Genomic DNA, 24426 nt, shown 5'->3' with positions numbered 1-24426 from the left:
GCCTACTCAGCCGGCCCTTCCCTTTCCATGTCTTCACAATGGCTTCAGCTCTCCCTTCTTCGTCTTCCCTTCAGATGAATTATGGGAGTAGGATTCACCTAAACCGGTGAGAGGAGAGGAGAGGTTGAGATTGCATTATGTAGGTTGGTCCCTCACCCCTGACCTTTATGCCCGTCATGTGAGCCACAGTAGATATGGGAAGGAAAAGTGAATCCAAACAAGCTTTTCCATTCAATTTCTAGCAGCCCTCCAGGCATCAGATGCCCAGACATGGAGTTCAAGTTTTAGCCCCCACAGGAGTAGATGAAGCAGAGACTAGTCTTTTCCACCCATGGTCGTTATGCACATCTAGATATGGCCTCACGCATCTTCGAGAGAGCTACGAGAAGTCTGTAGGTTGTCAACCACGCAGCCCAAATTAGATCTTTCACCCTGTTCATGTCATTCCCAAGTTGCTCGTGCTCATGGAGGTCCACTCCCATATCTTTGCCAGTTATCATTGATCGTTAGAACACTGTCCTGATGATACATGAAGCTGGTGTATCTCGAGGCTGCGACCAAAAGCTCGCTAGCTTTTGATGCGACGAGTGGGCGTGTCGTCTCCACCACCACCGCCGTCACCCTTTATTGACCTCCTGCTTTGTTCTTGATGAGCGGCGGAGAAGAGGTAGCGAAGAGGTAAGACACCAGTGGAGGTCAATATTGGAGGTTGAGTGCTCTCACCTTCCCTTTGCCTGGAAGGTAAAAGAGGAAGGAATGAATCAGGCCATGGCCCTTCCGTGGAATCCGACCAATTCCGTTCCGCCAACTGGCCTTTTTTATTGGGTTGGGCTCACAGAAGTACTGCGGCCTCAGCAGATTTGGGCTCCGTAAAGCCATAGACCGGCCCAAATAGCCCAGCCCAGAGAAAGAATGCTCATCATGGAGGGGTTGTTGTTAGCATTGGCATCGATAATATTCTTCATGCATATTCTTCCACCTAACCCTCTCCATGGCAGAGTCTGGTCCTTCCAAAAGCCCCATCTACCCCGCTCTCTCTCTCTCTCTCTCTCTCTCTCTCTCTCTCATCTCCTACTCCACAAGGAAGAAGAGGTCATCACCTACCCCTTCATTAAAATGCACCATCATTCTTGGAATAATCCATGTCGATGCAATTGTCTTCGGGAGGAAACTCATGCGGTCAGTCAACGATTTGTGCTCTCCAAACTGACTTTGTAACCCATACGATTAGATTCATCTTTGTTCAGCACCAAAGAAGCAACTCAAATCGGTCAACTCTCCGCATTTGAAGCGTGCTACCAACTTGTCGTTAGAGAAAACGTTTTATGCGTGTGGGAAAAAGTGTTTCCAAAACGTTTCTTTTTCTTTTTTGTTGTCTCTGTCTTTCCCACCAACCCCTCTGTGTGTGTTTCTATCGTTCTTCCGCCAAGTTTGGTGACACCGCTGAAGCCTACATAAATTGCACCATCTAACCATCCTCTCTTCGGCTGACAACTTAGACTTGTCCGCTCTCGCCATACTCGATCGCCTTCTCCGAGAAGCTTTGTTTCCTCAGCCATTTCTTCTCGATCTTTTGCTCCTTTTTCCTGCGCGCACCCGTCCGGTTGCTGCCTATCTTGGCCTCGGTTTCATCGAGATTCGTCTTGGTTCGCGGGGACTCCACGGACACGCTACAAAAGGTGCCATCTTGCGGTCTCCGAGGCTCTGAATCGAGCTTCCCGTGTGCCGGAAAAAGGTGGCGTCTTGATCTCTTCTTTCTTCTTGTTTCCCAAATTCTCAGGACCCGGAAAAGAATGATCTTTCTGAGATTGTCCTAATATGCAGTTATGAGGCTGCTTCTTTGCGTTTCTAGAGTACATTTTCTAGTTAGATCTCAGAAATTTCATATGGAAACGTCCATTCTTGAGTCCGATCGGAAGAAAACTTTGCTTTGCTAGTTATTTCTAGATGATCAAATTATGCATCTGATTGAAACCTTGCATCCTTAGGTCAAGAAATGATTACCTTTATGCTTTTTCATCGATATTCAAACTGCTCCTGTTATCGATCTATTTAATCTCGGTATGTTTTAAATCGTTGATAGTTTATGTCATATTACGCTGCTTTTAGTGTAACCTTGCGACGTTCCTATTTCTTTAGATCCTTGGAACGAGTTAGAAGATAAGGAAATAAGGGAATTGGTTTACTTATTGCAACATTACTATTATAATCTTTTAGGTGAAAAATTACATTATACAGTCCTTACTCTCTCTGTTGAACAGAGACATCCATGTTGGTTGGTTAGTGTATTGTTGCACAAGTGATAAATATCAAGTTTGAGTCCACGTTATATATGCCATTTGATGTAATGAAAAATTCTTCTAATTTAATAAAAAATACATTATACTTTAATCATGGTTGTTCTCTTTGTTCTTTCTGAAGTAATTATCACATAATTGCCAAGATTTCATCCTCACTTTTATGTAAATGCATCAGAATGGCTTCAACAGCATGTTATCATACCCTTGGTTCCATCCAAGGCCAGGGATACGACGGTAAAACTGGCTTGTTAAGCCGGCTTGGAAGCTTACCTGTGAAAACTGTTTCTAAGGGTGTAACCATCGAGATGCGGCTTCTTACAAGAGGAAGCTGCTATCCTCGGAGCTTGAAATTGTGTGTGGTTCGTGCATCGAGCTCACATTCTTCGGTTGCCGATCCGGTTCAAATACCATCAAACAGCAATTCTAGTGATTCTCAGAAAAAATCAAGTAAGTAGTTTTTTGTTTTTTTTGCAGTTTTCACTGTTTCTTTTTAGATGTTATATTTCTAGCAAATGATATCACCTAATAAAGATGAGAAGTAATCGAGAAGGTATTTTGAGCTAGTTTTAGAGCGCTGCTGCATGTTATTTTAAAAACATTTTAGCTATGTGAAACTGGAACTTGATTCCTTTTTTTCTTGCCCAGGCTAATTGTTGTTTCGTCTGTTTGCAGGTGAAGCTTCACTAATATTGATTAGACATGGTGAGTCTTTGTGGAATGAGAAAAATCTCTTTACAGGATGTGTTGATGTACCATTGACTCAAAAGGGCGTGGAGGAGGCAATTGAAGCTGGTAAAAGAATAAGCAATATACCTATTGACACGATCTTTACATCTTCACTGATTCGTGCCCAAATGACTGCTATGCTAGCAATGACCCAACATCGTCGCAAAAAGGTTTCTGTTCCTTCCTATCCTTTTACCTTGCTAATTATAGTAGTGAACTTCTTTCTTGTCTATAGTATTTCTCTCAATATGTTACGCTATCAAGAAGTCTTAACAATTGCTTTTCTCTCTTGTTGACTTTGATTTAGGTTCCGATCATTATGCACAATGAGAGCAAACAGGCCCAGAAGTGGAGTCAAATATATAGTGAAGAAACCAACAAACAGTCCATTCCTGTGATAACTGCCTGGCAACTGAATGAAAGAATGTAATGGCTACTCTTTTAATATTTTCAATAAACATGTTTACTTGTTGTATAAGAATTAGTCTCAGATCAGTTTATAATATAATTGTGTTGTTTCCTATTGTTTCCTTTAGGTATGGTGAATTACAAGGTCTTAATAAGCAGGAAACAGCTGACCGTTTTGGAAAAGACAAAGTTCATGAATGGCGTCGTAGTTATGACATTCCTCCCCCAAACGGCGAGAGTTTGGAGATGTGTGCTGAAAGAGCTGTGGCTTATTTCAGGGAGCAAGTAAGGACCTTTTAAATGATTTGGTTCATTGCGAGAAGTTTCAGCTGTTGCTACAATTAGTTAACTTATATCAAGTTCTTGTTTCAAAGAATTCATCAAGGCATTTCAGACAATTTCCTGCCTTATGATATGGGACTGTTGTCTTTGATTCTGATGTAGCATACCTCACCTTCATAATGTGGTATAATTCTTCGTTGGACATAGATAGATATTTCTTTAGTTAGATGTTCACTTGATTAATTCATATTTAGGACTTACGGCATATATGTTTCCCCAGAAGTATCTTTTATTTAGATATACATGAAGATATTTGCTGTAGAATGCATGACAAAGCACACCTTTGATTATGTTCTGCTGGTCATGTTCTATCTTCTCGTGTTGTGTCAGTGTCTTGATGACATCTAAGTCGGTGATATTCTATACTGCTGTGCAGTACTTTTTTGAGTTTTGAAAAGATGCCTTCAACACTCAGCTGCAGTTAGCTAGCCCAAAGTCGACTCAAAAGGTATCATCTTGTTTGATACTAATATATGGACCCAGTCTGCAGATCTCAACTCTTAAGCTTGAGTTATGTATCCACAGGTCCTTGTCTCTGTGCTCCCATGGCACTTGAATACTCAGAAGAATAGACTAAAAAGATTCATCTTTTACCTTTGACATGGTAGATGTAAAATGTTCTAGACTGTGCTCCTTATCACCTAGCAAAAGTTACAAGTGAGGAGTACTGATTTTTATTTACAAATCTATAAAAGCATTAACTAGGAACTCCAATTTGCTTGAGCAATATATTGATGCCGAAAAAAAATTCTATTAAAATAAATAATCTTTAATTGCATAATTGAGAAAATTAAGCTGGCTTGTTTGAATATATTATTGGTTTTTCCTAACAGAAGTTTTGCCTCCCAACACAAGCAGCAAATATCGCTGACATCTTGAAGTTAGCTACTCGATAATCATGTTGATTTATATAGGATGAAGTACATAATATCTTGTTCGCACGCCCTTGACCACTCTGAATGATTTTATGATAGATTGTACCTCAACTTTTGACTGGGAAGAATGTGATGATTGCTGCACATGGGAATTCGCTGAGGTCCATCATTATGTACCTGGACAAGCTGACTTCTCAGGAGGTAAGCATATGTCTATCTATTACGTGAAGATTTGTTTCTTAAACTGCTTTTAGTATGCGGTAAAGGTTATTACTTTACTTTTCCTTCAGGTCATCAGCCTTGAACTGTCGACTGGCATTCCAATGCTTTATATATTCAAAGATGGAAAGTTTATTAGGAGAGGAAGCCCAGTAGGTCCTTCTGAGGCTGGTGTTTATGCTTATACCAGAGTATGTATTTTGTTACATTAATCCCCTTATGCTTCTTGTTTCTAGGTAGGTGTGATCTCTATATTTTTATGATAAAATCTAGATGCTTTATGAAACCTCTACATGTATGTCCATGTGCATGAAATTGATGTGTTTTCTCTGGCTTTAAGATAATCAGATTGATCAAAATTCAAGAAGAGAAAGAGAAAGAGAATAAATTGCTAAAAGATTAAGAAGTTGATGAATTCATGTGGTTAGATATTCCACAATATCTATGTGTACTTGTCTTGGAAAATTTTCTTCTTTGTCTCTGATGCTTTTCTGATAGTCAGTGAAACAGTGTTAAAACTTTAAGCAAGAGCCAAATATCCACTATCTTGGACGGTTTAAGGTATCCAGATCCCTTTCATGGGTTTAAATCCTCTTGTGGTGCATAGCGTCTATTTCCTCCTGTCCTAGGTGACAAAGGTTTGACCATGCCATGTGCACAACATAGAAAGAACTTTAAGCGAGAGGAAAGAAGCACTTTGATCAAGTCATGACCTGCAAAATGCAATTTGCATGGCATTTATGAAAAAGTATATTTCTTTAATATTGCATATCTGTTTTTACAGAATTTACCTTTTCTTAGTTAAAAGATGATTTAGTTCTTCAGGCAAAAGTTTGATGACACATTCTAGAACATGATAAGACTGCACAAAAAGGGTATGCATCATCTCCAAGAGCAAATAATTCATGTTTTTAGATGATACACACTTGCCTATCCACAGCAGCAAAAAGGTTAGATATACAGGGAGATTTTGTTGAGACATTGAAAGAATAATAGAAGATGAAACATTATTATGTTCATAGCCTCATATATTTCGACACTTTCACATGTTACCAATAATTTTCTTCCACATTATTATGTATATCTTGGTTCCTATTTTGGACTTTTTTGCTCATTGGCTCATCTATTACTTTGAGATAAAAGATTGCCCTTTGTACTCTGTTAATCTACATTATTCTTAGGTCACCCTTCTTGGTTGGCTTTTCTTAATTCACTAGTAAGGTGATGATCTTTTATAAACAAACCCTTGATTATTGTACCCATCTCTGTTATTTAAAGTTCTCTTGCTACGACCTAAGCATCAACATCAAAGGTATGATTACAGACAATTGATTGTATGATACCAGCACTTCTGTGTAGTCATCTTCATTTCGCTCATTCTCAATAGCCAATCGTATGTCATAGCAAAATAGGTATGGATTGACAGTAATTATATTAGGAGCATTAGTTCCTCGAAAATATTTTATCCTATAAGTACAACATAGCTACACTTATTATTACAGACAAATTGATTGTATGATTACCAGTACTTTCATGTAGTCATCTTAATTTCAATAGCTAGTCGTATGTCAGGCAAAATAGGTATGGATTGACAGTAATTATATTATAACCACTAGATCCTTGAAAATATTTTATCCTATAAGTACAACATAGCTACATTTCTTAATGGAGATGATTGTATGATTACCAGCACTTCCATGTAGTTATCTTAATTTTGCTCATTCCCGATAGCTAAATGTATGTCACAGAAAAATAGGTATGGATTAACGGTAATTATATTATTACCATTAGTTCCTTGAAAAGATTTTATCCTATAAGTGCAACATAGCTACATTTATTATTTCATCAAAGTACATTTAAGACCACTGTATGATTAAGATTGGTCTCTTTTATGTGAATGCAGCGTTTGGCTCTCTACAGGCAGAAGCTAGATGAAATGTTCCAGTGATACCTGTAAGCTTGTGTCTTTTAACTTGGTTTGCATATTATGTCTCAAGTCTGCTCATTTATGTTCCTTTGTGGTGTTCTTCACAGTCTTGTCTGTGCTAGAAAATACTTGAGGAGCTTTTCGTGGTTGGAAGTTGTATGAGCATGATCACGGGCCCCTTCTATGATGTCTTAGTTACTAGAATCCTAGAAGCATCTACCGCTATGTTCTTCACCTTATAGGCGAAGTTTTGTTCAATGTAGAAAGAAGATTCTGCAGATTGTATTATTTGTTCATTTTTGCTGTGTCGGGTGGTGTCGCCTCAAGCTGCTTTTACAAATGCAATAATAAATATACAAGCTTAATTATCGACTATCAATGGTTAAGCATCATTTTTGAAGTTCATCAATTCCATTACTTGGCATCTGTGACTTCCTCTTAATCTGCTGTGGTCGTCTTCTTTCAGAGCTAGTGTTTTTGTGTGGCTTTACTTGAGATCAATTTACTTCAGGCATGCACATCCATGAACAATTTCCTGTAGATTATTACTTGCCCAGAGTTTGTTTAGATCTGTTATTGCTCCTTGGATCTTTTTTCTTGCTAGGTTTATGCCTGGGGAAAAGGGCACCAGCTTAATATTCTTTTGAGCAGAACAACCCAAACTCTTTTGGAATCAAGCAGTTTAGTGCAAATTAAATCAGAACAAACTAGGTCTACTTTCTGACACTTAGGTGTGATGATTATAAAGAGGAGACTTTCTAATCTATGATCATTGGCATACTTGACGGGTTAATCGATGTCATTAACTAGCTTTTATCTCCTGTTAGAACTGAGTTAATATATCTAGAGGCCTTGGTGATTCTGGCATGTAATATTTGTTGTGTCACTTGATATCTGTTTAATCATGAGAAATGATGAGAAATTAAGATTATTCTAAGAGGATTCATCATCAACAACAACAAAGCCTGCCGAAACATAATCAACTGATTTGATACAACTTCACCAAGAAGACATTTTTTCTTTTAATTTTACTATCAATGGAGCATTGCATAACATGGACTGGAGAAGAAAGTTATCATTATTCATGCCAACTATGAATCTTTGAATAATAAATATTGTACAGAAAATACATAGAAAAGTTTGAGAAAACATTCCTAATATCCAAACTTGATAACATTGGTCTTGCTAAAGCCTTACTGTCTTCTCCCTCAACAAATAGTTTCAGGGGATGCAATGAATGTCCTGTCATTCAAGTCCACCATGTCGTTTTTAGGTGGAGATTTGCCATCAAAGAAGGTATGACTCTCACCTGCCAGGAGTTCCGTTCTCTGATTTATCACAATCTGATCCAGAGTTGCCGGAAACATTTGTCATTATCGTTTCATGTTGAACTGAGGATGATGAGGCATTTTCTTGGCTCCAAATGAAGTGCATCCGCTTGTCATCTTCTTTCATCCTTGCTGCATAATCGCTGATATTAAAACCCACTTGGTTGTTGCCTCCAAATCCGCAGTCCAATTCATCCATATCGAAGAACTCTTCCATGATCTTTTTGGTGTTGTCATCATCGGAGTAAACAAATTTTACTTTTCTGCATGTCTTCGGTTCCAGCAAGTGTTTAGCTACCTGCCAAATGCTTAAAAATTTGATGCATTAAAATCAGCAGGTACAGATATAATGAACTGATGCATAAAAGTTTGAGACTATCATGATAGATATAATTATGTATTTGAGTTACAATTAGGGAAAATAAAATGTTTAAATTCATCAAGATAGATGTTCAGTGATATAATGCTATGGTTATGCCCTTTCTAATGCAGGGACAAGACAGAATGTATGATAGGCACAAAACTTAGTTTAATTACAAAAACTGAAAGACAAATAAGAAAGAGAAAGTGATTAGAGATTATCAGGAACATCATCTAGAAAATGATGCAAGAAAATTACTGTCAATTTCCCTAAATATTCAAGACAAACAAGTTTAAAGAAAATCCATGGCTTGAATAAAAATCATAAAAAAAAAATTTGATTCATGAAATCAAAAGTTTGCCAGAACTCATGAAAATTCTGCATGTATGAAATAAACTTCATGCTTCTACAAAGTACCATGCTCAGTCTATCAATAACAACTATCGCCACTAAGTCACAGTCTGTATTATGCTTAATTTTGATATGGGAAATATCAGCAAAATTAAGAAAGAAGTAAATCAAATTTATTCTATATGGTATATGGAAAGTCATTTCATGATTACATGAATCTTTTGTTGTCATTGAGATTTGTAAAATATCATATGTTTAGTTAGGGATATTTAAATCTTTTTTTATAATTCTATTAAATTCATTACTATACACTCAAATACTTTTCTTGCTAAGTATTTCTTGGAGAGCACTTTACAATTCCAGATGTGAAAAAGAGGATGACGTACCGTCCAGAAAGGTTCAAAGAACTTGGGTGGGTTGTACAGTATAGCTAAGCCCAATCTTTCTGGGTAATGATTTTGCAAAACATCTGCTGTTTCTTTCGCTGTCCTGATCGATATATTTGATAGGTTGAATCCTTTAAAGTCAATGAGCCACACCATCTGTTCCTGATCAGGTGGCAGATTGAGAATTGCATTCTCCATACAATACACCAAGTACCTAATTTTTCCCTTTGTTGACTTTGTGTTCTGCAGTTTGAAAAATGAGGAAGCAGACACAATTAAGCACCGCAAAATTTGCATATACTGAACTTCCAATTCTACTGCATGCAACAAATGAGAACATTCGGTAAGCTTGCTGAGAACAAAGTAAGGAAGAAGTAGATCAATTAAACCTCGTATCCAGGTCTCATGACAAGAATGCTCCTTCCAAACTTGTCCGAATAACTTGATCTGTAAATTTTTCCAGTCTCAGCTTCATGAGCTATTTCATCCTAAAAGAAAATCAATTAAGAAGAAAAATAAGAAAGAGGATAAGACAACTGAAATTTACAACAATAAAGTGACTGATGATACATACAAAATAAGTTACTATTTCTTTAACTTTACAGCACTGTTGGTTCATGAAAAATTACATAGTTTTCAACCGATGCTGGGTAGCATGCAAATCATTAACTTAACCGCAATACTGAAAATATATGATCCCATCGGTGCATGAAAAACCACAGTTTTCAATTGATGCTGGGTAGCTTGGATTGTTAGCATGGATCAAAGAAAAACAAGACTCTATTCTCTTGGTAACAGGAGAAACTTCTCCTCCAAAATAGTTTATTCTTTTTTTTCTATTTTATTTGTTCTTTTTGACAGTTTCACAGCTACAATTTTGTTTCTCACATTACATAAATGGAAACATGGCAGAGAATTTCCAAATTTTTACTCAAGAAAGTAAAAAAAAAGATGAGGAAGGTGGAGGGTGCACAAAGAAAGATGGGATGAGATTCATAGTGGTATCTCCTCCCAAGAAATGGCAAAGGCTCTATTCAGTCTAATAAAATGCCAACATATAATATCTAAAAGATTCTTGCATGTGTCACATACTAAACATGGTTGAATTTTTGTCATCACTAAATTCTGTGTCATATCTAGTCCTTTGTCTTCTTGCTAAATTTCCAGGGATTAAAAGATCTTGCAGCATTAATAATCCACAATTTACAGAGTGATAAAAAAAAGGAGGGAACAATTTTTAACCAGAGAAAAATATGTTATTAGGCACAATAGTGAGAGTTTTGCTAAAGAGTTAACTCACCCAGCGAATTTCTTCTGGCTTGTACTCAAGACGCCACTTCAAAGTTTCTTTTAGCATTTTAGTTGCCTTTGTCACATTCCAGTTTCTTGCTGTCAAATATCTTGCAATTGATGCATCAGAAGAATAACAAACTAACTTGTCTGGCAATGGTCCTAATGATGCTCTTACCTCATTTATCTGAGAAAAAAGATTTAAAAATCCAAAAAAATTATCTCTTCCACGACTAGATAGAATAAAGGAAATTATTTTCTAAGTTATAATGACAACAGATGCTGAATAATTCGTACCAGCCCTTTTAACAATAACAGACAAGAACACTGCAGAGCTCATGTTGTCAACCAAGATTACCTTAGTCCTTTGCTCTTCAGAAAGTGCTTGTTTTTCAGAACCATTTGTGATAGAGTCAATCGAACCCATCAATCGTTCAAGATTTCCTGAGAAATGAACTGCAATAAAAAAAAAAAGTAGTAAATGCCAACAAAAAGAAGGGATTCAACAGGCAACATATAATATTTCTTTGTGGCTTTGCCAACACCCAATTAGTCAACAATTTCAATGTCACTCGATAATGATCTTTTTGAGACAAAAAAAATGCGACAGGCAAATCTCATATATGGACGTCATTTCCTAAGCTAGGCAGTTATTTTCATTGTTCTCTTTGAGAATAAAATTTCTAACATGGATTAGGCCCACAAAGCTGTTTTATTCTGGCACATTATTCTTGATGAAAATGACTCAACCAGATATTATTGCACAAAAATGTAGAATTTGAATCTTTCTATAAGAAGTTGATTGAATGTGTGTCAATCTTGGGCATACTGAATCATTCTAAGATAAGGTTTGCCATTAAAGAAAACTTGACTGCTCACTCATTCAATATAACTTAGTTTTATTCTCTTGAGCAAATAATTCAGAAGCTCCTTTTCATCATCACCTTCTAAGAGGTGCATGACAAGATATGTCCCAAAAAATGAGTGTATGAACTTAATACAAATTATCCTCATCGGATAAAAACTGTCCTAAAATGACTTGCATCTATTATTTTCTCTTTCGCTGTTGATTGCAAACTGGGATTCTTATTCGTCAACTCGATTACTCTTTTCAGCTAATGCAGATGACATTCTACGTGGTACCTAACAAAAGATTACAGCTTTCTACGGAATCAAAAACAAAATGGTGATCTGATCACAAAATGCACCACGATGATCATCAGCATCAAACAATCCCAAGCCTAATGCATTCTAAACCAATACAACACTTAGTTTCTGATTCTTTTCCCTTGTTCGGAAGAAGAAGGGTTCCAAAGGGAGGAATGATCGAAGACACCAGCGCAAGATTAGCTGGGTTGGACTTACCTGCGGCGGAATCGGACGGTCGAGGGCGAAGGGCGGCGCGAATGGGGACAGGGGAAGGTACTCTTCCGTAGCCGAGTAGCGAGCGGACTCCGGTAGAGAACCGGATGGGCGTCGCGTCAGTCGATCCCCCGGAAATAGGAACCCGTGGTGGGCCAGCCATCGGACGGTCAGCATCGCTTTAAAAATTGGGGAGATGATTCACGTGGGGAGAGTCGGCGAGCGGTATATGCCTTGGGGATAGGATCTCTTCCAACTATTCCATTTAACTTGATCCCTCTGATCCCGCATCCTGACCGTTCATCAAGCAATCAAGATGGGTTCTCATCATTTTGTATATAAGCAATAAAGTTATACTTGGAGCCGATCTCCAGTCAAACTATGGGACAGGTAATTTGGATTAAAGAAAATTATAATTTGTCCTTATCGTCTTGGATTTTATCGGAACGTGCAGTGGGTGGAAGGGTGGTTAGGTTGGGATCCACGTCAATTATTGGTCAATTCTTCACATTTAAAATGTGATGATAGAATATCATCACGAGGCACGATCTTAAAATATTAGAATTTAGATATTCGCCAACTCCAATATTATCGTAGAATTTATGAATTTACAAAAATATTTGCCAACTCGTGTCTTTTTTCTGAATCACTAAATAGATTTATTAAGCATTCATTATAAAAGAAGCATTACAGTTGGCAATTCATTCTGCAATTGCTATCATATGTCTCGTGAGATCAGGAGATGATTCTGATTTCATGCTCCTTTTGCCCGACGACGAGGTAGTGAGATCCTTTGTCCAACACCCTTGTGCCATCATCTGTGGCTCGGCTGAGGTGCTCGCAGGGGCTGAGAGGAAACACCACTTTGGTGCTCTCTCCAGCCTCCAGGTGCACGCTCTGGAAACCGACCAGCTGCTTTATTGGCCTACCATGTTCCGAAGATGACCAGCGAGAGAAGAGTAGCACCGGATGCTCTCCGGCCATGGAACCCTGGTTCTTGACACCGACCGTAGCAGAGAATTTTAGGTTCCCGCATGTGTCGGAGCCCAAGCTTGCGATATCATAACTGAGAATGTGTGAGTTTGCTGTAGTCCGGGGAGTTAGTGAGCTGTTCAGGTAGATCGAAGTTACAGCTTCGGCTTCGAATTCATATGAATAACTGGTGAAGCTGATGCCATATCCAAACTCATAGACAGGCTTGCCGGTGTAGAATCTGTAGCTGCGTCCTGGATAGCCTGTGGCGGGATCGGCCCTCATCCTCATGTCAGTCATCGGCACACTCGTGAACTCCTGTGGGTACCAAGTGACAGGCAATTTTCCCCCTGCGTGAGCGTCATGAGATCGTAAGACGTCAGATTGTTGAAATCATCGACATAAAATAAGATTCCGTAAGCGAATGGGATGCTTCACCTGGATTGTGCTCTCCGAAGAGGACCTGTGCGATCGCTAATGCACCTGCTTCACCAGGGTAACCTGCCCACAAGATTGCTCCTATTCTGGGGTCGTTCTTGGCGAACGTAATGTCCACCGGACCACCAGTGAGCAGCACCAGGATGACGGGCCTTTTTGCGTATTTTGCAGCCTTGGTTATGACACTCCGCTGCAATCCTGGGAGAACCAGATCGATCCTGTCAAGACCCTCTCTCTCATGATCTTGATCCAACCCCATGAACAGGACGACTTGGTCCACTGATCTCGCCAACAGGATAACTTCATTGATCGTAGCAGTATCGCAAGCGACCTTGTTACACCCTTGTACGAATCGGGTATCGTTGACGTAGTTCCGCAGTTCCCCAAGTGGAGTGCTACCTGTGCAAGGAGGCCCGTTGTAATTGCCTACAAGTAGGTACCCGTTGTTAGCGCTTGGGCCAATCACACCAAGAGATGTAACCTTGGATCTCGCCAGGGGAAGCAAATTGGCTGCGTTCTTTAAGAGAACGATGCCGGCTTTGGCTGCTTCGAGAGCCAAGTCATGGTGTTCCTTTGAGCACACTTGGCTAGGAGGGATGTTCCCGGCAGGCAGCTGTAGTGGATTTCCATTGAAATGTCCAAGTCTTATTCTCAAGGAGAGGATGTTGAATAGGGCTCTGTCTACGTCGCCTTGGGATAGAATTCCCTGTTGGACAGCAGATCCAGCATGTTTCTGCACAAAGTCACTGCAATCTAGATCCATTCCTGAAAATTTTTCGGACATGATTAGTACTGCTCACAACATAGGACCAGTAAGCTGAAAGACCATTGTTCATCTCGACAACACTGAATCAGTAAGAGGTGGAAAATGATCATAGATTTGGTCATGTATTCTGATCCTAACAGAGATAGTTGCCAAGTACAAGTACTGAAAGAACACCATGTTGCGTGCATGATATTAGCAAGTATGTCCAGAAAACCCTGAAAGCAACTTCTTCATGTGGTTACAAGTTCACTCGTTGAGCCATATGAGTTGACTACATTTGTTATGGTTGTGAGCTGATGATCATTAAATGAAACTTGACACAGTTCGATTACGATTCTTTCTGAGTCAAGGAAAATAGTGAGAGTAGTCGTCTATTAGCTGAATCATCACATACAAATTTTATTTTTGGAGAGGTTTTGGCCACAGCTTTTGGCCCTCAGCAGTCTCTGTTTTGCTTTGCTTACCACTCGTCAATTCTATGAGCTGTAAACAATCAAATATAAACCATAGATAGTCCTTACCAGATTTGAGAACATCAGCAACTGCCTCTTCAGGCGATTTGGCGTAGTGAATAGCACCAGAAATGAGGTCAACTGCACCACAGTCCGAAGCAATGTATCTGAGCAATGGTCAAAGAACGATCACTAGTCCCGGTTGTGTTTTTTTTTGGCTCAACAAAGAAGAAGAAGAAGAAGAAGAAAGAGAGATGATTCATATTGACATTATATTCCGCTAGACAGATCGAAAAGCTGTGCCAGGATCAAAGCAATGTCGATGCTTTCTCCTTGGAACTACTTGAGAGTCTTACCCGTCGAGGCCCCACGAGTTCCTGGCTTGCAGGGTCAGAAGATTGAAATCAGCACAGGTGGGTACTCCGTTGACGCGATTGTATGAGCACATGACACAAGTGACTCGACCTTCTTGGACGCAGCTTTTGAAAGGAGGCTGATAAGTATCTTCCATGTCCTGAGCTGTTACCTGAGCAGGAAACAAACCGCTGAGGAGCTCCTCACATACGATCCACGAGGTTGTGGAAGAAGAAACGCACTGCTCTTCCTGTAACTTACCACAGCATTGTAGGTGTAGCGACTATGCCTTTTCCAATTATCCAAATCATAGGCTGTGTAGTGTTTGCAGCAAGCTGAAGTCATCAGCTGCTCAGACTTCCTCTCCCCTGTGGGGGAATCGCCCTGTAGTCCTCTCACAAAGGCGACGGCGTACTTGCTTGCCGTCACGGGATCCTCACCGGGAGTCTCCTGGCCTCTGCCCCACCTAGGATCTCTGAATATATTCACGTTTGGTGACCAAAACGTTAATCCTTCCGCCTGTCCCACGTTGTAGATCGCTCGAGCCTCCACCCCGATAGCCTTCGAACATCAGAAGCAGATCATGCAAGCACTAACATTAGTCTCCCTCTTTCCCAGAGATATACTGACGGATCAAACTAGTTTTAAGATCGAGCTATTCCAAGTCCTTCGGTTTCCATCAGACTTGTCATAAAACAATCACGAACATTAGAACAGAGGAATTTGGAGCATGAAGTACCTGTCCGATACGATACCACAGGTCGGGGTTGAAGGATGCTGCGCTAACTATAACTTGGGGGAAGCTGGTAGCAGCCGTAATGGTGCCGTTGAATCGAATACCACGTCCCCAGTTGGACACACCGTGCAATGCCTCCGACCACCATTTGTAGTTCGGCAAGCCGAGACGGGGGATTGCCGGAGCTATATGACCCAGTTGTTGTATCTTCTCCTCCAAGGTCAAGCGTGAAATGAGATCAGCCGCCCTCTTGTCGATGGGCAGCGTCGTCTGACAGAATCCGTAGTTTCGCGTCGATGGGTTTGCAGGATCGCATGCAAAGGGAGGAGTGGCTGAAAAGACCAAGAGCGGCTGTGCGAGCAGCAGAAGCAGTAGCGCGCTGGAAAAGATGAGACCATGGAGTTCTCTCCAAGTTTCCATCCTCTTCAGCTGCTATGGGTTGGGAATCGAAGACGACGACGACGATATATATATATATATATAGAAGCGATTGACCAAAGTCTGCTCATTAGAAATGAATTTTCAACAGAAATTAGGATATAATATTGCAATCCTAAACCTATACATCTCGCCATTCATTGTATATTTCTATTTTTCTGGATACTTTAACAGGCAAGACATCTAATCAATGTGTATTTCCTACTTTTGAATATCCTGATAGGAAATACATTAATTAAAAATAAAACCGATATGGAATAAAGAGTCAACTTTTATTTTTAGTTTATGTACTAAAATGGGGGGGGGGGGGGGGGGGGGGGTTGGGGTGGGTTTGTGAATTAATGCTATAGTAAATTTTAATTAACTTTCAAATTAAATGAAGAAAAAAATATATACTAAAAACATGATTAACCAAATATTAAGTTCAAGTAAGGATTGTGAATAAAATAGATAATGATAAGAATGTAATCACAAAAATCATAAGCAAGAATACAAACCGATTTATAGTAATTCAATCTTTCTAACCTATATCCCCTTATTCTTTTTCCGAGACTATCAACTTTGATTATTGATTTTGCTTTTAACGAGTGAAGATCAATAATTATTTATAATATTTTTTTTAAATTTTAGAGAGAATCTTTATACTCATTTCTTTACAAGAGACTTATCACACTTAGTATTACTACTACACTCAAGAGAGAGGAGAAGATTCAAACAAAACTTATAAAGAGTGTTATAATACTTCATAATCTCAAGAATACATGCTCTATCAATTAAACCATAGTAGGATATTTATAGCTCTAAAAGTCTTTCAAAATAAAATCAAAGTTTAAATTTATGATATTTTGGGATATGAGTAATATTATCGTTGACTTCGGATGATACTACTATCATAATCTTTGAAACGAAATTGTAATACTAGACTCTCATGGTACTAATATAATTTTTGATATGGAATAATAATACTAGACTTCGACGATAATACCATTGTAATTTTTAACATCATATTGCAAAACATAACTTTGATGGTATTACCACTATGTGCCATTATTGATCTAGATAGTTTAGGCTATGTGTTTGGCCTTCTAATAACCCAAATCTGATCGAACTTTAAGTCCAATAATTTATATGATAAGTGAGCTATGTTTTAATATAATAGTGACTCAAATTAGCCCAAAGTTATATTGACTAAGACTTTGACTCATTACCACTCATCTAACATATCTTCGAAGATTTTGACACGTTATCCATTATTTCAGTATATCGTTTGATCTTTCAAGATTTCGTTCAAATCTTTAACACATTATCCTATCCTCCAACACATCGCCCAATCTTTTGACGTGTTGATTTTATTACGACATCTAATTTTTTAGTATGATATTCGATCCTTCAAATATAATGTTCGAATTTCTAGTACAAAGTATATTCTTCGGCACACCATTCAATTTTTAGCACAACAATCTACTAGCATAACATCCGACTTTCTAGCTCGACATTTGGTCCGAGACCATGATTAAAATATTTTTCATGTCACATATCTCAAAATTATATTAATTTATTAAACTTATCAATTGATTTCATTATTAAAATTCGAGATTCAATGAATAACACATATTATAAGATTGTTGCTATTATTGAAGGTTTATGTGTTGTCATTGAACAAATACGATAAAATATTAAAATAGGCTCTCAACTATTGATTGACGTCCTTATATCCTTTACTAACTAGCATGCTTCTCCGTCGTTGAAAATTTTAACGATTATATGGGATTTTCTTTTTATGACAAAAATAATGCTAAAGAGCTCAGATGCATTTGCTCATTGGAACAATTTTATTACGACTACAACTATCTACTTGGATGCAAATGATGGTACTCATTATCACTTAAAATATCTTTTATTTTTAAAAAAATGATGTTAAAGAGCTTATATGGTGTCTCTGTGCAAGTTAGAATATATTTTCATTCTAAATCACTAATTATGCAGCATTTCATCAAATGTCTGCCTCGATCTGCAAGTGACAGCAACACAAGCTAAGCTTCAAATTGGCCTGCGGAGATCAGGAGATGATGCTGATTTCATGCTCCTCATCTCCAACAATTAAGAAGTGGGATCCTTTGTCCAACACCCTTCTGCCATCGTCCATGACTCGGCTGAGATGCTCGCAAGCGCTCAGAGAAAACTCCACTTTGGTGCTCTCTCCTGCTTCCAAGTGCACGCTCTGGAAACCCACCAGCTGCTTCACCGGCCTACCATGTTCTGCAGATGGCCAGCGAGAGAAGAGCAACACGGTGTGCTTGCCGGCCATGGGGCCATGGTTCTTGACACCGACCGTAGCAGAGATTTTAAGTTCTCCGCATGTGTTGAAGCCTAAGCTTGCGACGTCATAACTGAGAGTGTTTGGATCATTCGGTTGAGCCTGGGGAGACGACGAGTTGTTCAGGTAGATCGAAGTTGCAGTTCCAGCTGCGAATTCATATGAATGACTGGAGTAGCTGAGGCCATAACCAAATTGGTAGACGGGCTTGCCGTTGTAGAATCTGTAGGTGCGTCCCGGATAGCCCGTGGCAGGGTCGGCCCTCATCCTCATGTCAGTCATCGGCACCTTTGTGAAGTCTTGTGGATACCAAGTAACAGGCAATTTCCCCCCTGCGCCGACCAGGTTGATCAAGTAAGTAGCGTGAAGTAACCCTTTCCAGTATAAAGATACGAAGTCTTGCGAGTTAGCATGTTACATAGCAAAGAAATCATGAGACGTTTCACCTGGATTGTGGTCTCCAAAGATGATGCTTGAGATCGCTGATCCACCTGCTTCACCGGGATAACCTGCCCACAAGATAGCTCCTATTCTCGGGTCGTTCTTTGCGAACGTAATGTCCAGCGGACCGCCGGATAGCAGCACCAGGATGATGGGCTTCTTTGCTGCTTCGGCAACTTTGGATATCAGAGTCTGCTGCATTCCTGGGAGAAGCAAATCCGTCCTATCAAGGCCCTCTTGCTCCTGATCTTGATCCAACCCCATGAACATGATGACATAGTCCACTGAACTCGCCAATTGGACAGCTTCGGGGATCTTAGTGACATTGCAAGCAACGATGTTACACCCTGCTTCGAATCGGGTATTTTTGATGGAGCTCTGCAATGCCTCGAGTGGGGTGATAACCACGCAAGGAGGGCCATTATAGTTACCCATCAGGCTTGGAGGGAAGTTGGCGTTCGGGCCAATCACACCGAGAGATGTAACGTTTGATCTCGCTAGAGGAAGGGTATTGCCAGTGTTCTTTAAGAGAACGATGCCGTCTTGGGCTGCTTGGAGAGCCAAGTTTTTGTGCTCCGTCGAGCAGACTTGGCTGGGTGGGATATCTCCTGAAGGTAGCTTTTGTGGATTTCCATTGAAAAGTCCAAGCTTCATTCTCAAGGAGAAGGCATTGAATAGGGCTCTGTCTATGTCACTTTCAGATATATTTCCCTTTTGGATAGCAGATCCTGCATACTGATGCATAAACTTACCGCAATTTATATCCACTCCTGCAAATTTTTCCGACATGATTAGTTCTTCTTACGATATTGGACAAGTAAACTGAAAGATCTTATTTCATCTTCACAATACTGAATTAGGAAGAGAAATAATCAAGACACCTATATAAATCAATCTCTTTGGTGTATATTGTTTATTAATGATATCATCATAGTCGATGAGAGTCTAAATAAAATTAATTATAAATATAAGTTATGAAAGAAATTTTTAAAAATTAAAAATTTTAAATTAAGTAAGACTAAATCTAAATATATAAAATATAATTATGTACTCAGGATAGCATAGTTATTATGTATTTAGGAGACCTCCGGATATGGTAATTAAAATAGGTAAAACGATTAATATTAATAGTATTTGAAGAAATTAAAGAAAATCTAGAAAGATATTAATAAAAACTATAAATAAAAATTTAAATATGTTAAACTTAACTTATCTGAATGGTAATAAAAAATTTATATTCAGTTCTAAATAATTGAAACATATGATTTTATTATCATTACTGTATAAATGTACAAGCTGTAAACAATACAAGCCATGCATGATCCTTTCTTACCAGCTTTAAGAGCATAACCAACTGCCTCTTCAGGCGTTTTGGCGTAGTGCGAAGAACCATAAATCATATCTACCGAACCACAGTCCGAAGAAATGTATCTGAGGAACAGTCAAAGAATGACGATTAGTCTCAGTTGCTGTCAGCTCAATAAGGAGGAAGAAGAAGAAGAAGAAGAGAGAAGATTGTCATTATGTTTCACTAAACACAGACATTGGATCAAAACAATAGGTCAGTGATCTGAATCGAAGGGACTATTAATAACCAGCTCATACTAATGGGAAATCCATACGATCTTACCCATCAAGGCCCCACAAGTTTTTGGCTTGCTTGGTCAGAAGATTGTAATCAGCACAGGTGGGTACTCCATTGACGCGATTGTAGGAACACATGACACAAGTGGCTCGACCTTGTTCGACGCAGCTTCTGAAAGGTGGCTGAAAAGTATCTTCCATGTCCTGAGCCGTCACCTGAGCAGCACCAAACAAGCCACTGAGATGCTCGCTCCTCAAATATGATCGATCATTTATTTAGTTGTGTTGTGTAAGTAATAACTATTAAGATTTAAACTAGTATTTTTTATTGGATGCATAGAACTTAAGTTAAAAAGTAGTTTAAGATTTTATAAATATTTTAACTGTTTTTTTTTTTCTTTTCTTCCATCTTAATTTATCTTTATCCTATTATTTGATTTGATTCTAGACTAGCAATATCATGTTATTATTGATTGTACTCACGTATGATCTCTCTCTTTCTTGACGGGAACACATCATTCTTGCAGTAGTAACTTACCCGAGCATCGAAGGTATAGCGAACGGTGCCTTTCCAGCTATCCAAATCATAAGCTGTGAGGTGTTTGCAGCAAGCTGAAGCCATCAGCTGGCCCGACCTTTCCCCTGTGGGGGAATCGCCTTGTAGTCCTCTCACAAAGGAGACGGCATACTTGCTTGCCGTCGTGGGATCCTCACCGGGAGTCTCCTGGCCTCTGCCCCACCTGGGATCTCTGAATATATTCACGTTTGGCGACCATAGTGTTAATCCATCTGCCTGTCCCGCGTTGTACATTGCTCGAGCCTCCACCGCGATAGCCTCCAAACATCAGAAGAAGATGCAACCACTATCATTAGTCTCCCTCTTTCCTAGAGATATACTCGCATATCAAACTACTGCTTAAGATTAAGCTATTCCAAGTCCTTCGGTTTCCATGAAGCAACCACGAACATTACAGCGGAGGAATTTGGAGCATGCACTACCTGTCCGATACGATACCACAGGTCGGGGTTGAAGGAAGCTGCGGTAAGTATAACTTGGGGGAAGCTGGTAGCATTCGGAATGGTACGGCCAATGAAGTGCATGCCATGTCCCCCGTTCGACAGACCATGCAACGCCTCCGACCACCAATTGTACTTCGGCACGCCGAGTCGGGGGATTTCAGGGGCTTGATCATCCAGTTGTTGTATCTTCTCCTCCAAGGTCAAGCGTGAAATGAGGTCACTCGCCCTCTTGTCGATGGGCAGCGTCGTCTGACAGAATCCCAAGTTTCGCGTCGATGGGCTTGCAGGATCGCATGCAAAGGGAGGAGTGGCTGAAACGACTAAGACCGGTGGTTGTGCGAGCAGCAGCAGCAGTAGTGCGCTGGAAAAGATGAGACCCCGAGTTCCCATCCTCTCAGCTGCTATGGCTGGAGAAGCGAAGACAAACGACGATATACATATATGGAAGCGATTGACCAAAGTCTGCTCAATAGAAATGAATTTTCAACAGAAATTAGGATATAATATTGCAATCTTCCTTATTCTTTTTCTAATTTGAGAAACCTATACATCTCTCCATTCATTGTATATTTCTATTTTTCTTAATTCTTTAACAGGCAAGACATCATCTTAATATCCTGATAGGAAATACATTAATTAAAAAATAAAACAGATATGGCATAAAAATCCAATTGATTTTTCAGGTTCTCCAACTTTATTTTTGTTTATGTATTAAAATTGTTGTTTGATTTATAGTTGCTAAGTATTTCTAAAAAGGTATATGCTTTTGACACTCATTTGACGCAAAATAGTTAACTTACCCTAACCTTATATCCAGATTATTTTTTACATTTTGTGAAGTTCTTAAATTTATTTTTATATCTGTCATTAATCACTTTAGTCATGTTGGAAGGCCTATTTATAAATATTAATTGGTAATGGACTAAGGTGAAAAACTCTATTTTTTATTCTTTTTTCCTTAAAATCGCCTCACTTTTTTTTTTCTCTACTTCTTATTTCAGCAACAGCAATCCAATAATGGAGAATTCAACTAAAGGAGAGAAAATAAAGAGAAATGAAGTGGTAGGTGTGGATATGTTATCTTCCCTTGATTTTATTTATTAATTGTAATTTTTCTATTTATTCTATTTAATTTTAAAATTTTATGCATGTTGTTGTTGATTCCTGATTTAACATATATTTTCATGTTGTGTATGTTGTTACATTTGATTAGGTAGATTGCACATTAAGTTTATGATAAATATTTTATTAGAACGTTATATATGATATTATGTTGATTATGACTATAAGTATGGATACATATATAGATCAATATTAGTAGGTTGATTTTATTTGGTAATCTATAAATGGAATATTATAATATGGATATTAAGTTAGTATATGCTATTCTAAGAGTTTGGACCTCCATTTGTTAGCCAATGATCATGTATAATTTTATGATTCTTATTTACAATATGCATCAATCATCAATTAATGTTCTTTTATTATATTTTGTTGATATCTGTTAAGGAAAAATATTGTTGATGTATGTATCTGCTATGGTCTTGATTTATATGCAAGGAGCCATCTAGGGTAGAACAGGGTTTCTCTATCCTTAATTTGTTGGGAGGGATTTCTCGAGTCGATTCCTCCAACTCTCAAGTTAATATTTAGTTATACCTTTTCTCTGACATATTTGACATTAACAGTTAATACTTAGTTGTACCTTTTCTATGACATATTTGACATTAACAGTTAATACTTAGTTGTACCTTTTCTTTGACATATTTGACATTAACATAAAAAGGGGGGAGAATATCTTATGAAGATCTTATAAAAAAGACAGTTTATATTCAACTGGAATCGTCTCTTGATCTTCTTGGAATATTTCTCAGAATATTTCATAAAGGAGTCGATTTGTAACTAACCAAGATTATTTTTTAATCTTATAAGAATATTCCTACGAATATTCGATAAGAGAGCTAGTTCGTAACTGATTTGAACCGTCTTATGATCTTTTAAAGTATTCTTGTGAATATTTCATAGGGGAGGAAACTCGACAACTTAGTAATTGATCCGAGCTATCTTTTGGACTTCGATCTTTATAGACAAGAGAGTGTTTGGTTTGACATAGTATTGACATGACGAATGGTGGCTAGCTAATTTTATATTCTATATTAATATCTTATCCCATGAAAAATATAATTATTTTTTAATAAATAATATTTATTTAGTATATTAATATTTATTATCTTCTTATAATTGAAGAATAATTGACTTATTTCGTAATAGTCCTAATGATGTTTTTTATCTAATTATTTGAGAAAAAAAGTTTAAAAAATAATTTAAAAAATTTATCTTACATAATCAAAGAGAAGTTTGTCTCTTAAGATTACACATCTTTGCAACACAATCAAGTCAAGTTCACATTTCATCATTTGAAATTTTGTAGTAAGGAGCTTCAAGTCAAGGTTGCCTCAATAATACATCCTTTATGATTTCTGTATGTAGAAAATAATTATGAAACCATTAGGAATGACAATCCTAAGTATGACATTTAGTTATTGCTTTCACCGATGATTATAATTTTGTTCGATACATATTAGACGATCATAAAGAATATATGATGCCAGTAAGTTTTAGATTGATCACTCATAGGTAGTTACACTGAATATGCATGTGTTGTTCGTATTATCTCCTAAATGACTTGTGACTCTAAGTAAGATAATCTTGAATAGTTAAAATGCATATGAAGCTAGATAATACAATATAAGATAACAAGCAAAATATTACAAATAATAGATAATAAATTATAAAATGCTAAACACAATTAACAAATCATATCAAAACATATTTACATATATGGCATTGTATACACCTCATCATCATTGAGATATTTAATTCTCTTAAGATCGCTCCCAACAAATGATGAAGATCAATTGTATTACACTCCCAACAACTAATAGAGTTATGCCTCATAATTCATGATAATGACACATCTCCCCTATCATGAGGAGAAGATTAAATAACTATGATATCTAATAGTCCATTAAT

The 24426-nt window shown here is 38.1% G+C and overlaps 4 protein-coding genes across 4 annotated transcripts; 1 reads left to right on the top strand and 3 right to left on the bottom strand.

Moving 5' to 3' along the window:
* Positions 1-1394: 1394 nt before the first annotated feature.
* On the top strand, positions 1395-7202 carry LOC103976941 (2,3-bisphosphoglycerate-dependent phosphoglycerate mutase 1). The gene is made up of 9 exons (XM_009392304.3): positions 1395-1735; positions 2476-2747; positions 2973-3196; positions 3334-3452; positions 3563-3719; positions 4751-4852; positions 4942-5061; positions 6774-6823; positions 6905-7202. Exons 2-8 carry the CDS (start codon positions 2477-2479, stop codon positions 6816-6818), a joined length of 1038 nt encoding a protein of 345 aa, XP_009390579.2. The 5' UTR covers positions 1395-1735; position 2476; the 3' UTR covers positions 6819-6823; positions 6905-7202.
* A 673-nt stretch (positions 7203-7875) lies between these two features.
* On the bottom strand, positions 7876-12019 carry LOC135606914 (uncharacterized). The gene is made up of 6 exons (XM_065098280.1): positions 11879-12019; positions 10872-10969; positions 10524-10700; positions 9613-9711; positions 9224-9466; positions 7876-8423 (listed from the first exon to the last, which is right to left on the bottom strand). Exons 2-6 carry the CDS (start codon positions 10938-10940, stop codon positions 8103-8105), a joined length of 909 nt encoding a protein of 302 aa, XP_064954352.1. The 5' UTR covers positions 10941-10969; positions 11879-12019; the 3' UTR covers positions 7876-8102.
* Positions 12020-12610: 591 nt separating this feature from the next.
* Positions 12611-16013, bottom strand: LOC103977348 (probable beta-D-xylosidase 7). Its single transcript, XM_009392841.3, has 6 exons — positions 15597-16013; positions 15119-15418; positions 14860-15029; positions 14573-14670; positions 13286-14050; positions 12611-13197 (listed from the first exon to the last, which is right to left on the bottom strand). The coding sequence occupies exons 1-6, from the start codon at positions 16011-16013 to the stop codon at positions 12611-12613; spliced, it is 2337 nt and encodes a 778-aa protein (XP_009391116.2).
* A 2077-nt stretch (positions 16014-18090) lies between these two features.
* LOC135606399 (probable beta-D-xylosidase 7) lies at positions 18091-21708 on the bottom strand. The gene is made up of 6 exons (XM_065097420.1): positions 21373-21708; positions 20912-21208; positions 20420-20589; positions 20123-20220; positions 18795-19559; positions 18091-18680 (listed from the first exon to the last, which is right to left on the bottom strand). Exons 1-6 carry the CDS (start codon positions 21472-21474, stop codon positions 18091-18093), a joined length of 2022 nt encoding a protein of 673 aa, XP_064953492.1. The 5' UTR covers positions 21475-21708.
* Between the last annotated feature and the right edge of the window lie 2718 nt (positions 21709-24426).

This window comes from Musa acuminata, chromosome BXJ2-3 (genome assembly GCF_036884655.1).
Source record: "Musa acuminata AAA Group cultivar baxijiao chromosome BXJ2-3, Cavendish_Baxijiao_AAA, whole genome shotgun sequence".
Lineage (NCBI taxonomy): Eukaryota > Viridiplantae > Streptophyta > Magnoliopsida > Zingiberales > Musaceae > Musa > Musa acuminata.
This window is presented reverse-complemented; position numbering and strand designations above follow the sequence as displayed.